The sequence below is a fragment of the Oncorhynchus nerka genome, linkage group LG14, assembly GCF_034236695.1.
Source record: "Oncorhynchus nerka isolate Pitt River linkage group LG14, Oner_Uvic_2.0, whole genome shotgun sequence".
NCBI classification, from domain to species: domain Eukaryota; kingdom Metazoa; phylum Chordata; class Actinopteri; order Salmoniformes; family Salmonidae; genus Oncorhynchus; species Oncorhynchus nerka.
In genome coordinates, this window is record NC_088409.1 from 56683969 (window position 1) to 56701763 (window position 17795).

At 47.3% G+C, this 17795-nt stretch overlaps 1 protein-coding gene across 1 annotated transcript in view; it reads left to right on the forward strand.

Moving 5' to 3' along the window:
- The window catches only part of LOC115141448 (rho GTPase-activating protein 35-like), a 94916-nt gene that overhangs the window by 44071 nt on the left and 33050 nt on the right, over positions 1-17795 (forward strand). Inside the window, 2 exon segments of the mRNA XM_029680328.2 lie at positions 9502-13317; positions 16434-16572. Coding sequence (XP_029536188.2) covers positions 9601-13317; positions 16434-16572 — 3856 coding nt within the window. The 5' untranslated portion in view covers positions 9502-9600.

Genomic DNA, 17795 nt, shown 5'->3' on the forward strand with positions numbered 1-17795 from the left:
GGGTAAAACCCAATGAAATAGCGGCTGGACTTTGGCCTGGCGAAGGTCACACAGTACTCTGCTGGTAAACAAGCTGCTAGCTGGGAGAAAAGCCACTGCAGAGAGCTCCACAGAGAACCCTGCCAGGATTTGATGTACTACAGGCCTGTTTTATTAAGGAGCGTTAAAGCGTTAAGGAGATCTTTTTTTTGTGTGTGTGTGTTATCCAGTGATTTGACAGAGCATCCTAAGGGGATTTGGGCAGCAGATCTCTGGCTTGATGCTACGTGAGCAGAGCATCGTACGAATACATGCTGCGATAAAGGAAATGTCAAGATGCTATAGTCCCTGGTAATCCAGAGTTTGTGTAATCCAACCTGCGGTCTGACCATCCTGCCTGGTTTACTGCCCCTGTGAGGTGTGTGTGTGTGTGTGTACTGCAATGACATCGGCGTCAAGTGTGTGTGTGACTGTGCCTGTTAAGATAATATCATGACAATGGTGACCTCTGGAATTAGTGAATACATGACTTGTGCCGAGTTTTAGTGTTACATGTTTGTTTACTAGGAACAATTTTGTGTGTGCTATATTTGGAAAAGTAGTCTGGTTTGTTTGTTAGCGTGTGTACACTGCATTAGTGAAAGAATCTGTGTGTGTGTGTGTGTGTACACTTCCTGTTGGTAAATGGAAGCGGGATTCATTGCATTAGTGAAAGAGGCTAATGATCTGTTTTTAATTTATTTCTGCTTGCATCATTGTATTAATGTATTACAGTGCGTGTGTGTGGAGAGAATCCGTGACCATGCAGATGCATATCCCTTCTTTCCACACCCCCTCCCTCCATCCGTTCTTCTGTGAGAGAACCTCGCCTAGGCAGGAAGTGGTGTCCGTGTGAGAGTTCTCCTCCCCTGTGCCCTCACTAATGGAGGGCAGGCCTCCTGTGAAAGAGAGCGGGAGAGGAGGGAGAGAGGGGATACGATGAGAAGGATGAGAGAGATGTATGGAGGGGACGACTGAGTTCAAGTTAAAGATAGAGATGGAGAGCGAGAGAAGGGAACGTGGGTAGAAGACTGATGGATGTGGAGCAGTTTGGCTGTTAGCGGTGCATTAGAGCAGGCTGTGGGAGAGAGCGAGAGATGGGGCCCAGAGAAGGCATCATTCTCAGTAAGGGGGGTTTACCTCTGCTTACAGCTCTCTGTCATCATCACCATCACAGAGGTTATGATTATTTTATGAAATATGGCATTGTCAGTGACAACGCCCGGCCCCCTGATATATGAAAATAGCGGCAGCTCTTTCTCAGAAACCACTGCGAGACTGTTCTAGTGTGAAATATTGGAATAACTCAATGTGCACAGTGAAGTTTCTCCCCCCCCCCCCTCTTAACAAATCAGGCACAGCTCATAAAATGTATGCCTTGCATACATAGGCTTAGGCTAACATTGTCTTAGTTCTCATGGCGGTTGGTTCTCATGGCTATGGGTTATTTGACAGGCCTGAGAAGACCCAATAGACGCCGGCTCAAAGTCAGGCCTTGTTGACAGTCTCTGGCTAACGTCCTGTAATGAACCATTGGAATGCTTGGATCCTGTGGCTAGTTAAGTCCCCCCCCCCAGCTGCCCTCAGACACGCGTGTTGGTAAACTTCACGGCCAGGTGGCCACTGCAGCACCGGTCCCTATCGTTCCTGTGCTTCTGATTATGGGAGAAGTGATGCGCCTTTCCAGGCCTAGTCCCAACCTCATCCCCGAGGGAAGGAGAACAGCTCACATGACCAGGCCTCTGACCTAGCGCCCCCCAGGCCGACCCGCTCCCCCCTGCATGTATTTCTGGGTCGGAGGTAGATGGAATGTAGACCCTAACCTATTCCCTTCAGCCAGGGGCTAGCGGTGAGTGTGTGTCAGGACATGCCCACTAGGCACTGGAACACTGTCGGTGGCTGGACAAACTGAATCTGGATAGTATATAGCTAGCGCTGTACATTCTTTCCCTTTTACAGATAAGTTTGGTAATCTATCTTGTCGTATGTACTCTTGCAGGTTAAGGCTAAAGCCTCAAGGCAGTAGTTTGATGTATTTCATAGTTGCTGTTTACCCAGGAACCGTTTTATGAATTGTTTATGGCAATGGCAGATATTTTGTCATTTAGCACGCTAACGTGTCAGGGCCTATTTTCCTTGATCTCTGTTGTTAACGGTCTCACAACAGTTGAGATGGAATGCTGCTGGTTCCTGACGGGCTGCCCCCAGGTGGTGAAGGTAGGAAACAACCCCTCCACTTCGCTGATCCTCAACACTTGGGACCCACAAGGATGCGTTCTCAGCTCCTTGCTATACTCCTTGTTCACCCATGACTGCATGGCCATGCAGGCCTCCAACTCAATCATCAAGTTTGCAGACGACACAACAGTAGTAGGCCTGATTTACCAACAATGACGAGACAGCCTACAGGGAGGAGGTGAGGGCCCTGGGAGTGAGGTGCCAGGAAGATAACTTCTTACCCAAGGTCAACAAAACAAAAGTGCTGATTGTGGACTTCAGGAAACAGCAGAGGGAGCAAGCCCCTATCCACATCGACGGGACCACAGTGGAGAAGGTGGAAAGCTTCCAAGTTCTTCGGCGTGCACATCACTGACAAACTGAAATGGTCCACCCACACAGACAGTGTGGTGAAGAATGTGCAACATCGCCTCTTCAACCTCAGGAGGCTGAAGGAATTTGGCTTGGCCCCTTAAACCCTCAAACTGGTAGGCCTGGTACGGCGCAACCACAGGGCTCTCCAGAAGGTGGTGCGGTCTGCCCCACACGTCACCGGGGGCAAACTACCTGCCCTCCATGACACAGGAAGGCCAGAAAAGATCATCAAGGACAACAACCACCCGAGCCACTGCCTGATCACCCCGCTATCATCCAGAAGGCGAGGTCATTGCAGGTGCATCAAAGCTGGGACTGAGAGACTGAAAAAATCGATCTCAAGGCCATCAGACTGTTAAATAGCCTTCACTAGCACATTAGAGGCTGCTGCCCTAATATACATAGACTTGAAACACTAGTCATTTTAATAATGTTTACATATTTTGCATTACTCGTCTCGGATGTATATGCTGTATCCAATTCTGCTGCTCATCCAAATAGTTATATATTCTTAATTCCTTTACTTTAGATTGTGTGCTTTGTTAGATATTACTACACTGTTGGAGCTATTTCGCTACACCCACATTAACATCTGCTAAACACGTGTATGTGACAAATAAAATTGTGTGTGTGTGTGTTAAAAGGATCAATGAGCACCAATGTGGTGTTTTTTTATAGCAGCATGTCAAATGAAAGCTAAGAGTCCATCTTTAAGAAATGTAAATATTTTTCAACCATTTTCCATCTCAAAATTTAGGAATAATTAAAGGCTTTGATTTCTGGTCAAACAGATGGAAAAGGGGTCTTAGAAAATATCTAGCGGAATAAAGCACAAACCTTTTATTTATTTTTATGCACGTGAACGTGACATGACACGGTTGACGTGACACGCTTCAAATTAGAAAGCAAGTCTGTTTGTCCTAATGTCTCCGAAGCAATGCTGGTAAAGTCAGCGGATAATTTGCCAGAAAATATAATGTTTGTTCATTTTTTATATCTGGAATTGTGTCACGTATAGTTAAGTGTTTTATTTAGCGTTGATACGTTTAGCTGCTAGTGCCAATAATGCATATTTGAAAACAATAACTTTATGCCTACCTTAGTTGATTTCGAGCACAGGCATATAGCCTAGGCAGGCTATAGCTGGGAAACGCGAGGAACTCCGTTCAAGAGAGAATACTGTATGTAGAAGGAACGAGACTAGCTAAATTATTTTATAAACTGCTAGGGTGTATTAGCCTCAACTCGCCTCACATTCTTGAGCCAACATAACAGGAGGCAGGTACGGTGGCTCCTATAGGACATGTAAGGTGAGACAAAAGGAACACGCAACAATAATTCACAAGGGCTACATAGCGAACATAACAAATACAACTGTTTATGATCGATTCTAGTGACAATTAAGTTAGCATACACTACGCAGTCTATGTGAATTGATGCTCTACTCTCATGCGCACATTTGACTCCGTTGATGGCGTCTTTTCGGTATTAAAAGGTAACAAAACTGCATCAAAACACAATGTTGAAGACCCCTGCCAACTAATAGTTGTATTTAGAGCACATTATTTGTACTGAACTATACTCTACTTTACTGAATATTGCTGTGCTGCAGGGCTCAACATTAATGCTTGTCCGATTGGACAAGATAACTTTTTTTTTTATATAAATAATTACAATTTTTAAATAGTTGGACAAGCAGTTTCTAGATTTAAATTGTCCGATTAGACAAGTTATAAAAAAAAAATGACTCTCAAACAATTGGGCTACTCCTCTGGATGCGAGGTTTTGCTCACTGTCCACCCAATCTCTGCAGAGTGCATTGGAGTATAATTATTGTAGGCCTGCAATGACAGGCATGAGTGGTCTTTCAATCATGCAGTCGCGAGGTGTGTTTTTGAGATCAAAGCGAGCATATAGCCACGTTTTTAAACATTTGTTTATTAATTATTGCTAGATTAGTTATTTGCCCAGTTACAGCTAAGTTTTGGTCAGCGATGAGAAAGTAATGGTGAGTGAGATGCACAACAGGTAAAATGATATACAACAGACTAACTACTGTACATAACTAGCCAAACTACACTATGTTTTGAATTGGCTATCTCGCTAGCTAACTATTTAGACTTTTAGCATGTATTATTCCACTGGCATAACCGCAAATGGCCAACGCGCAGTTAATGAGTGCAGTTGATGAAAACAATGTTGTAATACTCCGCTTGTAAAAATGCTCAAGTGCTCAAAATTGGCTAGGATTCTCCTTTATTCAATACTGGCCATGTAAGTATTGGAATAGCCTAATTGACAAAGTAACCTATGCTGTCAAGATCTCCCCTGAACACTGAATATTTTAACCTTACAAATAGACAAACATCTTAGTTAGCTACCTCACTCACCTTAGCCATTTTGATTCCTGGTTCATTGAATGAAGGAATTATTTTATAAAGACATAACAAGTATTTGGTTGTGATTGTAATGTAGCAGGGTGGCCAACCATCCTCCAAGATATTCCAGGAGAGCTACTGGGTGTTGCAGGCTTTTGCTCCAGTCCTGCTCGAACACACAACGTTGTAAAAAAAAATATATTTTTAAAAATCAGCCGCTCAACAGGATCTCGATCAGCTGACTCTGGTGTGTTTGAGCAGAGTTTTCTACAAAAGCCCTGCCCACCCAGTAGCTTTCTAGATGGAGGGTTGACGGACCACATGCGTTTTCTACAGTAGACTTATCAGTGCAGTATTTTACTTTGAGGGGGGTTAAGTGCCTTGCTCAGGACATATTAAACATGGGATCATAGAGCAGCAGCAGCCTTCCATTTCAATACCAGTGATAGTAATGAAGGTAACAACACAATTCTGTCACCTTTTTGGTCCATGGTGTCACAAGCCACTCTTTTTTTGTCAAAAATCTCTCCTACTTTTCCGAAGGACGAGTGGCTAAAAAGGTTAATTTAAAGCCCTGTACTGTAGTTTGAGTTGTACTTTGATGCTCGAAATCTATGATGTGATTTAGTCCGGTTCGGACCAACCAAATTTGGTCTTGTTTTGGGGCGGGGCTCATTTCAAATAATAGCCAGTGTGTAGAATATAACCCGAATATCAAAAGGAAGATATAGCATATTTGTACCTTTTTTTGTGTAGGATACATCACCTGAAGAGAATGACATTCATATCCATAATTAGGCCTTTCTGTGATTTTACAGATCAGGGACCCGTGATGAAATTTCATTAACGCAATTCCGTTACCGGGTTTAAATCCACTTCATTGACTGTAGTTCAATGACCAAAATCTATTTTTTCAAAGTCAAGGTGTCATGTCATAGCTGACATCTCATTCTTTCTGCAGACATCTTTCATTTTAAGCAGATATTTCATTTTTGGAAAACGTGGACACACAAACTGTGTGAGATTTTTGCCATTCTGTTACCAAACTTTGTCTACACAGCTCTTTCAGTAAATGTGTTTTTGTGAAATGTTAAGTAGTCTTTGTGCATACAGTTGTGTGGTTAGTTCAATGTTTTTTGTATGGCATACATTTTAAGTGAGAAATCTTGAGTTTCAGCGCAATTCCATTATCGTGGAATTGCCCTAAATTGCCCTACTATAAAACATACCAATAGCAACTCCCTCGCGTAGCGAACCATTTTCAGATCCCTGTTTATGTTTACCATAGCCTACCTTTTCATTTTTCGACATGCCAAGATTTGCATGATGGTGTTCCGTGGTCACCTGTTTACCACACACAGTGGAACAGGTCAGCCCAGAAATTGTCATCCGTGTGAATTCTACTATTACCAGTGGTAACATAACATGAGGGACTGATGAATACTGTACATCTAATGGAATGACGGTTGTCTATCTAATGGGTTCTGATGCCTCTGATCTGAACCAGTTCAAGGGGTAAATAGACAGGCATGGGAGCATTGTTGTCCTTTAAGCCTATCGTTAGGCTCTGCTCAAAGCGGTTTACTATGGAACTAATTGAGACGGGTACTCTCGGCAGTCTGGACTGGAGCTGGTCCGTATTGCGGTAAAGGTCCAGTTAACCCCGCCGACGATGATAATAGCATTGTACTGGAAGTCGGATCAAATATAGAATGGTTGTGGCTCTTTATTCCACATGGAATGCATTTGTCTATGCTCTCAATTTCTATGCCCTGTCAGTATTGTCGAACATTCTATCAACTGAGCACGGCCCTGCTGTGGGCATGGCTAAATGCCAAATTATGCTTGACCTGAAAATGTGGTCGGAGGCTCCGTATGGAGAGTATGACACAATTGCGTAGCCTCCAGAGGCATGCAGAAGCCAAATTGAGCTCCGTATCGCATCGCTGTTCACCTCCCCAAATTTTGAAACGCTGTGGAGGACTCCTCATTGCTCCACATTGACCCGATTGGTTGACGGTAGGTGAGGGCGGAGGTCCTGTATAAACCCAAACTCACTTCCTTGACAACTTTCTTCACAACAGCTTTGTGCTGCTCCCCGAAGCGCAGGATGTATGAATTCCATGACTTCTGCAGAGGCCGTATCACCGTAAATACTGCACAGCCAATGTAGACATTGGAATGACCATGCAGCGCCTTTTAAGGGGACCAAGGAGACTGAGGCAATGCACAGCCCTGCATTTCAGGAAGTACACTCCACTGGCTGCTTGACCTTACGGAACAGCAAGCGGAACTGCCCCTCCCTACCTTCAGGCTATGCTCAAACCCTACACCACAAACCGAGCACTCCGTTCTGCCACCTCTGGTCTCTTGGCCGTCCAAGCCCTCGCCCTGGCACCCCGATGGGTGAACAAGCTTCCCCTGACGCTAGGACAGCAGAGTCCCTGCCCATCTTCCAAAAATATATATAAACACAATTAAATTCACTTGTCTTTTCCAACGAGCACTGTCTTTGCTGTTAACTTCTTTATTGGGGAGAAATGTATTTACTACGACTGTGATATGTGGTTGTCTCACCAAGCGGTCTTAAATGTGTAATCCACAGTGGGGGGGAAACGGCGCCCCAGGGCGCCCCCCCCCCTCCCACCACCGCTGTTATTGTTTTTGTTGCCGAGCTGAGGATTGTTGTGCTTCATTTCCTGAAAAACACAGAGCACAATACGCACTGCAATCTCGTGTGCAAGGATGTAAACGGACGTGGCCGTTTCACCATTTTAAAGATTCCAGCTTTAAGATGAATGCACTACTACTGTACATCGCTCTGGATAAGAGTGTCTTCAAAAAGAAAAAAGTGTTCTCCTGCTCTCTTTTCTATGTGAAGGGCTCATTGATCTCCGGCTAATCACTGCTGGCCAGTCCAGAGCCCTGCAGCGGGATGTAGAGCAATGAATTAACCATGGGTGCCCAGGTCTTATCACCAACCAGCCCGCTATCGATCTGCAGCCCAGGCACAGACTCCTTTCGTTACACAGACTGTGTGTACTGGATCTCTCAGCCAGCCCCCCCCACCCCCCTTTTTTTGGATGCATGTTTTACTCTGCAAATATCAAAACACAAGACATTCCTTTTGATATGGATCTCTTTTGTGCTGCCACTTGGTGATGCACCTACTGTAGTAGGCGTGCGATGCTGTAGTGTTACAGTGAACAGAGTCTGGGTAGATGGAACTAGCTTTGCACAGTAACTTTTGAATCCCTTATATTATTGTCCCCTTTCTACTATTAAACCTACAACCGTCCTACCTGTGGTCGTGGTGTGTGTGTATATATATTATCTACAGTGTCTGGATTCGTCTCTCTCTCGGTCTCTGTGTGAGAGAGAGATGGACTTTGAACTCTTCTCTTTCTCTGCAGATAGTTCTCTCTTCATACTGACTCTCTGACTAAATCAATTCAGTGGGTATTTCGTATTCTCCAAACCCTGCCTCAAAAGCACCATTCATTCATCATTAACAGTGGTTTTAATGTGTTTACTAAATACATGGATGAATTACAGTAAACTGGGTGTGGGGTCTTTTTTACTGTACACAGCTGTCTAGTGCTTTGGGCCTTTGTCTATGTGAGCCTGACTGCTTAGAAAGGGCCTGCCTATCGAAACGGCATGAATGTTATCTCCCTCATCCAGTTCTACCCATTGTAGCTCTAGTTATGATTTGTAGGCCTGTGTTCTGCCAATAGGATATGTTGTGTGGCTGTGAACTTTTTTTTGCTCTGAGAACATTTTGCGGGGCATGGAAAGAAACATCTGCAAGTGATATCTCCAGACGGCAGGATACCAAATTGAACCGCTATTACATCTCGGCAAATGTGACGAGACGTGCAATTTGAGATCATAATTAGCGATTACAGTCTGTCCGCGGAGTCTTTTATTTTTATTTTTTTCAGGACCAGAAGAAAACACTTTTTTTTTTATATAGAGGAAAGCAGCCAACATTCAATGCAGCCTTTTATAAGGCAGTTGGTCTTCCCTAGTTGCCCAATTAGGGTCTCTCTCTTTCTTTCTGTATGTGGATTTGTGTGTTTGCGAGAACTATATCATCACGTCTTTTAGAACTGCTGCTGGCTTAGACAACACTGTTAGATGTGAGAGAATTATGTATCGTTACATAAGGTTCTGCTTTGTACGTTTTTCCAAACAAGCCATAAGGAAACTACTTTAAGGATGCTGGGTAGTAGAATGTCAAAAAGAGGTTAAATGTGAAGGAATGCGTCAGTTAATAGCGACTGTACTGCAGTTGTCTTAAGTAAGGTGTAGCATTCCAACAGCTTTCTGACCCCAATCTCTTCAGGAAACTTTCAGCGGTGAAATGGGGTCACAGATTAAACATTAACATCACACAGCAACGATGTGGGAATTTAAATGAGACATGGAACACCCTCCAAATAATGACTTGAATCTTTCCCACAGTCTTCAGTATTTATATATTTGTTCCCTCTTTCTCCTTCTCTTGTAGGGTCAGACCCAAGGCCAGTAAGAATCTTTGCATGGAAAGACCGCCCAGCAGCCTCCTCCCTAGAGCTTGTGGGCATGGCAGGATGAGTGTCTGCGTTCGATGATGATGGCAAAAAAGCAAGATGCAAAGGCACCCACCTACAACCTGGTCGTGGTGGGCCTGTCCGGCACAGAGAAAGAGAAGGGGCAGTGTGGTGTGGGCAAGTCCTGTCTGTGCAACCGCTTCGTCCGTCCCAGCGCAGACGACTTTTACCTGGACCACACCTCCGTGCTAAGCACCAGCGACTTCGGGGGACGTGTGGTGAATAATGACCACTTCCTGTTCTGGGGGGAAACTGGGCGGGTGCTGGAGGAGGGGCCGGAGTGCAGGATGCATGTGGTGGAGCAGACAGAGTTCATTGATGACCAGACGTTCCAGCCACACCGTTCCACAGCCCTCCAGCCCTACATCAAGAGGGCTGCCTCCAACAAGCTGGCCTCTGCAGAGAAGTTGATGTATTTCTGCACGGACCAGCTAGGGCTGGAGCAGGATTTTGAGCAGAAGCAGATGCCAGAGGGGAAGCTAATGGTGGATGGCTTCCTCCTCTGTGTGGACGTCAGCAGGGGCATGAACCGCAACTTTGACGACCAGATGAAGTTCATCACTAATCTCTACAACCAGCTAGCCAAGAACAAGAAGCCAGTGGTTCTGGTGCTCACCAAGTGCGACGAGGGGGTGGAGCGCTACATCAAGGACTCTCACACCTTTGCCTTGGCCAAGAAGAACCTCCAGGTGGTGGAGACGTCAGCACGCTCCAACGTCAACGTAGACCTTGCCTTCCTCACCCTGGTGCAGCTGATAGACAAGGGCCGGGGCAAACCCAAGATCATCCCGTACTTTGAGGCCCTGAAGCAGCAGAGCCAGCAGATTGCCTCGGCTAAAGACCGCTATGAGTGGCTGGTCAGCCGTATCGTGAAGAACCACAATGAGACGTGGCCCAACATAAACCGGCGCATGCAGACCTCCTCAGAGTACAAGGAGTATGTCTTCCTGGAGGGCACTGCGAAAGCCAAGAAGCTCTTCCAGCAGCACGTCCACAGGCTCAAACAAGAACACATTGAGCGAAGGCGGAGGGTCTATCTCAGTACCCTGCCTCAGGCACTGGCTTCCCTAGTCCCTGAGCTGGATGAGATTGACCACCTGAGCTGGTCCGGGGTCCAGAAGGTTCTGGAGACCAAGCAAGACTTCTCCCATTGGTTCGTTGTGTTGGATGACACCCCCTGGGAGACCACGCCACACATAGACAACATGGAGGATGAAAGGATTCCCCAGGATCTCCTGGAGACCCCGGTGGCCGAGACAATTTACGAGAGCCACCTGGAGCACCTGAAAAATGAGCGCAAACGGGCAGAGATGAGGTGGGAGTTCAAGGAGAAGCTCAGTGCCTCTCCCTTCATCACAGCAGGCAAACCCTGGGAGGAGGCACGCAGCTTCATCATGAATGAAGACTTCTATCAGTGGCTCGAGGAAACAGAGTACCTAGACATCTACAACAGGCACCAGAAGGAGATCATTGACCGAGCCAAGGAGGACTTCCAGGAGCTGCTGCTGGAGTACTCAGAGCTCTTCTATGAGCTGGAGGTAGACGCCAAGCCCAGTAAGGAGAAGATGGGGGCCATCCAGGAGGTGTTAGGGGAGGAGCAGAGGTTCAAGGCCCTGCAGAAGTTGCAGGCAGAGAGGGACGCTTTGGTTCTCAAGCATATCCACTTTGTCTACCACCCCACCAAGGAGACCTGCCCAAATAGCCCACACTGTGTGGACTGTAAGATTGAACAGGTTCTAGCCTCCAAGTTCCCCACTCGATACTCCTTCTTCGATAGCCATAAACCGGGCGACGGGAACGCAGATCGCATAAACCTGGTCATTCTGGGTAAAGATGGCCTGGGGAGAGAACTGGCCAATGAGATCAGGGCTTTGTGCACCAATGATGACCGGTACGTGCTGGATGGGAAAATGTATGAGTTGTCCCTCCGGCCCATAGAGGGTAACGTGCGTCTGCCGGTCAATTCCTTCCACACGCCTACCTTCACCCCCCATGGCGTCCTGTGTCTCTACAACTCTAAGGAGTCACTATCTTACATTGTGGAGAGCATTGAGAAGCTCAGAGAGTCCACACTAGGCCGAAGGGAAAACAGTCTATTTCAGCTGCCCATGAACCTGCTCCTAGTCACCAAACGGGGAGTAGGGTCCATCAGGGACATTGGGGGGGAAACGGCCCACACACTTATCCTCCAGGGGCAGCAGGTTGCTGGGAAGCTACAGTGTGGTTACCTAGACCCCGCCTCCCCTGGGGTGGGCTATGGACGCAATGTGAACGAAAAGCAGATCAACCAGGTGTTAAAAGGTCTGTTAGAATGCCGTAGGCCCCCTGGGAGCATAGGCAGCAGCTCCCCTCCTTTACCCCCTTCCTTCAGAGACTCTCACTCCCAGCCCATCCCCGAGACAGACCTGCGGATAGTCATGTGCCTGATGTGTGGCGACGATTATGACGTGGAGCAGCTCCTCTCGCCTCTCCTGCTGCCCCAGCACTGTCGGCCGGCCTCCAGCCTGAGCAGTGGCACGTCCGTGCTCCTAGAGCTCACGGTGGGGGCCCAGAGGCACACCATCGACCTCTCCCTGCTCTCCTTCCACTCCTCATTTGCCCTAAGGAAAAGTCGGCTGGTGCACGGCTACATTGCCGTGTATTCTGCCAGGCGCAAGGCGTCCATGGAGACCCTGTGTGCGTTCCTGTGTGAGGTGCAGGACATCATTCCCGTGCAGTTGCTTGCGGTGGGGGAGAGCCAGGCTGAGCTGTCGGACTCTGAGGCGGCCAGGGAGCAGGTGAGCCAGGGGGAGGAGCTGGCCCGGGAGATCGAGGCCATGTTTAACACAGTAGTGTGTGGTCCTGGAGGGGTGGTGGGAGGCCTGCACAGGATAGACCTCTTTCAGCCCTTCCTGAAGGAGGTTGTGGAGAAACGCACCATAGTGGAGGCCACACACATGTACGATAATGTAGCAGAGGCCTGCACCACTGAGAGCATGAGCCCGGCCCGCTGCAATTCCCCCAGCCCCATCAACACCCTGCTAGACTCTGAGGAGGACGTGGAGCCCTCGCCTCCCTACCCTGACGTTACCCTCACCTCCCACCTGGGGGGCTTCAAGCTCCCCGACCTGGAGTCCAGCGACGCCTTCTCAGTCATCTCCGAGATCAGCACCTTCGAGAGCAAGCTCAACAACAAGGTCCCCCCCCAGGTGCGGCCCAAGCCCACCATTCGGAAAGTCAACCTGGGGCCCTACATGGACCAGCAAGGGACCAACCGCCGCTCCTTACCCCCTGCCGTCACCTGGGCGCCGGGCAGCGACGGTGGCTACGACCCCTCGGACTACGCTGAGCCCGTGGATGCCGTGACCAAACAGCGGCCCACAGAGGAGGAGAGCATCTACTCGGTGCCCCACGACAGCACTCAGGGCAAGATCATCACCATCCGCAACGCCAACAAGCATTCTAACGGCGGGGGCAATGGCTCGGACAGCGAGGCTGACAGCAGCTCCCTGGAGCGGAGGCGGAAGATGTCTGCTCTGGGGGTGAAGCCGCGGCTGTACCGCGACCGCTCGAAACGCCTGGGCAAGTTCAGCAGCTTCCGCACTAGCTTCTCCATCGGCAGTGACGACGAGCTGGGGCCTCCCAAAGCACCAGAGGAGCTGGGCGGGGCGCACAAAGGGGACAACTCCATTATCGAGGAGGGCGAGGACCCCAAGAGGAGGAACATCCTCAGAAGCCTGCGCAGAAACACCAAGGTATGTGCCCCAGTGTCTGTTTTGTGTCTGTGTGTATTGTTCATCAACATCACATCAGGTTTCACACTTTCAGGTTTTTATTATTTATACCGGTCACATACTGTATATAGAGCACCTCGAGAAAGAGAGAAACTGCTGTGACTCATTTAGATTTCACCCTATGGCTGACTTCATATACAATCTCGATCAATCTATTATAGACTACTTGATGATTTTCATCTGTTTTAATAGGGTTTTGTCTTCACCTACCACCTTTTTATCAAAGTTACCTAGCAACAGTGTTCCTAATGCGCACTGTTCAGTGTTTATTGGCGTGTGTATTTCCTCACCTGTGTGAGTGCATGAGCTATGCGCAGGTTTTCTGTGTTGTCTCTGCTCACTGGAGCCCATCTCATTGGAGTCTGACTTGCTATAGAGGGTCTGGGTTTCCTTCCAGGTTCTTTAAATCAGCCTTGCCTTCTCTCGCTCTGTGGGCCTACTTTTCTCCTGCTTCGCAAGTGGTCCTCCAAACTAGCCCAATCATGGGTTGAAGCAGAGAAACTCCAGCTATTGAAGTCACCCAGCTCAGGAGAAACTGTTTTAATGAATCGGGAGCACAGTGTACGCTCAGGCTATGGCTAGTTGTGTATGTGTGTAATGTTTCCCTTCATATGCGTGTTTGTCCGTGTTTATGTGCGTGTGTGTGTTTGTCAGTGTTTTATGTGTGTGCTGTCCATTATTCCCCAAACGGACACAATTCTCAAACTTGGAATCTGTGCTGACACGGCTCATTATAATTTGACACGAACGCCGGTAAAACCGAAGGTACATTTCTGCCGGCTTAGTTTGACATTTCTTTCACTGGTCACCCGAATGAGGTCATTAACTACAGTAAAAAGAGAGAGAATTATTATACCTCCCCCTCCACACTGTCTCTCTGTACAGCAGTTTTGTTTTATCCTGGATTAAAGCAGCCCTGGCTCTAACCCACTCACTCATTACAAATTACAAACCTGTTACTTCCACAGCCCTAGCTGCAGTCCCATAGTGTGGCTTGTTTTTAAAAACAAGTAGATCTGTGCAGAGTAGACCCAATGGCTTTATGAAATGCTCTGTTTCGAGGTGCGCTGTTCATTAAGTGAATAGAGAGCGATTGGCAGCTGAGCGATCCAACTGTGCAGCACCAAAACATGCCCAGAGACTAGTGGGACATGCCCTGGGTTTATTTTCTGCTCCTCCCACACATTCTCCTTCCCTCCCTCATTCCCCGATTTTCTCTCTCTCTCTCTCTCTCTTTACCTTCCTGCTGATGAAGCGGGAATACAGTGAATATAGGACTCATACATGGGCGTCAGCCTCCCCTCCCTCCCTCAGACTCTGCGGTGAAACATTTGACCCAACGCCGTCCGTCTTATCTGCCTGCCATACCTCTCATTCACACAGAGAGGCTGACACGTAAAGTGCCACCTAAGTGGGAGCGAAGGCAGTGTATATGATTAGACTGGCTGGGGGAGAGAGACACAAACCACCCTGTCTGGCTGTGTGTGGGTGATAATTACCATGGGTGTCAGTAGGGAGGACAGGGAGATTTTATGTTTTCACACACAGTAGTGATGTCTCTCTACCCCATAAACTATACACGTGTTTAGTTGTATACTGTATGTCCTGAACGATGCTCCGTAACATCACAAATATAGAGTGAATTTGGTTGGCGGAACCAGTATAGGGGGAACTTAATTTAAGCCACCAAAACAAATAAAACAAAACTGCTTACTGGGGACTAAGATGGCGACTCCCCAGAGCACACTTAGGGCTGATCTGGGGCCTGTGTCTCCGCTCCACGTACATTAAAGCCTTTATTACTTAATGGGAGCCATAAGTTCATTAGGTTCCCAGATCAGCTGTCACTCCATTGGTGACGGTCGCTATAGAACCAGCTGTAGCCTGGTCAGTATAATAAACAGAGAGTGTCCCTGTAAGTCTGATCCGAGGTCAGGGTAGAACCAGCCAGTCTTGTCTGCCTGGCTGCCTCAGCAGTGAGTACACAGTGGAAACTATCTGACCCTCTCTCCCTGTTCAAATACATTCACCTCAGGCTGTGGCCGGCTGACTTGGCAGAGGTGTGTCTCTCTCTCTCTCTCTTGTTCACCCCTCCCCACCAAGACGCCAGAAACGTTTCCTCTCCCCAGCCTTTTTAAAACCTCCTCAGCCGACAAGTGGAATAATTTAAATTCCTGCATCTCCTAGTCCCTTTCTAATATGCCGCTAGCACTGCACACAGAGAGAGAGAGAGGGAGACATTGATGGAACCCTGGTCTCGTGTTTTTTAACGTTTTTTTTATTAAGGACGTGTATTATTTTCCTTGTGTGGTAGAGGTCTGTTGTCTTCTCAGCGTTGGCCACATCCTGTCTCAGTAGAAAGGAGGAAAAAAAGCAGAGCAGAGTCTTGTGTTTTGACTGTAGCCAGGGGAATGTAGGGTGGTGGGCAGGTCAGTGGTGGTGGTGGGTAAAGTAATGGGGGGGGGGGGGGTGTAACTGGAGCAGAGGGCCCGGCCAAGGCGGCTAGGCTCACTCTGAGAGTATCATGCTGCTCTGCTCTCTCGCTTCTCGGGACAGCAACACATTCCCACTGAACACCATTTAAGTGCACCGTACAAGTGGAGTTACTGCTTGAACGGCACAGAAGTAGCTTATAAAATCAAATTAAATGCTGATAACAGCAGTAGGTTAGCGGCTTACTAGAAGCGATGATTGTGTTTCGGATGGGACCATGTTCGAGGAATGCGGTGTAGTGGAAAGGGAGCATGACAACGGAGAGGAAAGAGTGCAGAGGATAAAGAAAACATAGAGAGGTGAAAAGTGGAATGAAGATGTGTTATCACACCCACAGCTAGAGATGGGAATCGTACATTCCTATCAGCGTGGGCCTTGAGAAGAATCTACTGCATGGGTGCGTATGTGTGCCGTGCTGGTTGATACAGTTCGATGCCCATGTTAAAGAATGAAAGTGTGGTAATGTGTGTGTGTTAAAATTGTGTCCATATCTATGGCCTAAAAATCCATCGATGCCTTGGATGGGTGACGAACAGAAAGGATAACACCGTTCTCATCTCTCTCTCTCCCCCTCTCTCTCTCAGAAACCACGGCCCAAGCCCAGGCATTCCATATCCAAAGTAGAAAGCAACTACTTTGGCGTGCCGTTGGCCAACGTGGTGACACCTGACCGACCCATCCCGCTCTTCATTGACAAGTGCATCCGATATATTGAGGCAACGGGTAAGCTTCCACGCGTTACACGGAGGCTGGATTGTTCTGAGTGGATGCTATTGATTACTGAGACTATTGAGGAGATCAATATAATGGCATATAGATGCAGCCTCAATATCAACAAGGTCTCTCTCTCTCTCTCTCTCTCTCTCTCTCTCTCTCTCTCTCTCTCTCTCTCTCTGTCTCTGTCTCTCTCTCTGTCTCTCTCTCTGTCTCTCTCTCTGTCTCTCTCTCTGTCTCTCTCTCTGTCTCTCTCTCTCTCTCTCTCTGTCTCTCTGTCTCTCTCTCTCTCTCTCTCTCTCTCTCTCTCTGTGTGTGTAAACAATAAAAATGAACAGTAACCATTACACTCACACAAGTTCCAAAAGAACAAAGACATTTCAAATGTGATATGTGTCTGTGTATATACCGTGTTGTCACGATGTGCAAATGGTTAAAGTACAAAAGGGGAAATAAATATGGGTTGTATTTACAATGGTGTTTGTTCTTCATTAGTTGCCCTTTTCTTGTGACAACAGGTCACACATCTTGCTGCTGTGATGGCACACTGTGGTATTTCACCCAGTAGATATGGGGGTTTATCAAAATTGGGTTTGTTCTTTGTGAATCTGTGTAATCTGAGGGAAATATGTGTCTCTAATACATTTGGCAGGAGGTTAGGAAGTGCAGCTCAGTTTCCACCTCATTTTGTGGGCAGTGAGCACATAGTCTGTCTTCTCTTGAGCCATTTCTGCCTTTGGCGGCCTTTCTCAACAGCAAGGCTATGCTCACTTGAGTCTGTACATAGTCAAAGCTTTCCTTTAAGTTTGGGTCAGGTATTCTCTCTCTCACTGTGTACTCTCTGTTTAAAGCCAAATAGCATTTTAGTTTGCTCTGTTGTGAGTTCTTTCCAATGTGTCAAGTAATCATATTTTTGTTTTCTCATGAGTTAGTTGTGTCTAATTGTGTTGCCATCCTGGGGCTCTGTTGGGTCTGTTTGTGTTTGTGAACAGAGCCCCAGGACCAACTTGCTTAGGGGACTCTTCTCCAGGTTCATCTCTCTGTAAGTGATGGTTTTGTTATGGAAGGTTTGGGAAACTCTTCCTTTTATGTGGTTGTAGAATTTAACGGCTCTTTTATGGATTTTGATAATTAGCGGGTATCGGCCTAATACTGCTATGCGTACATTATTTGGTGTTTTACGTTGTACACCAGGGATATTTTTTGCCGAATTCTGCATGCAAAATCTCAAT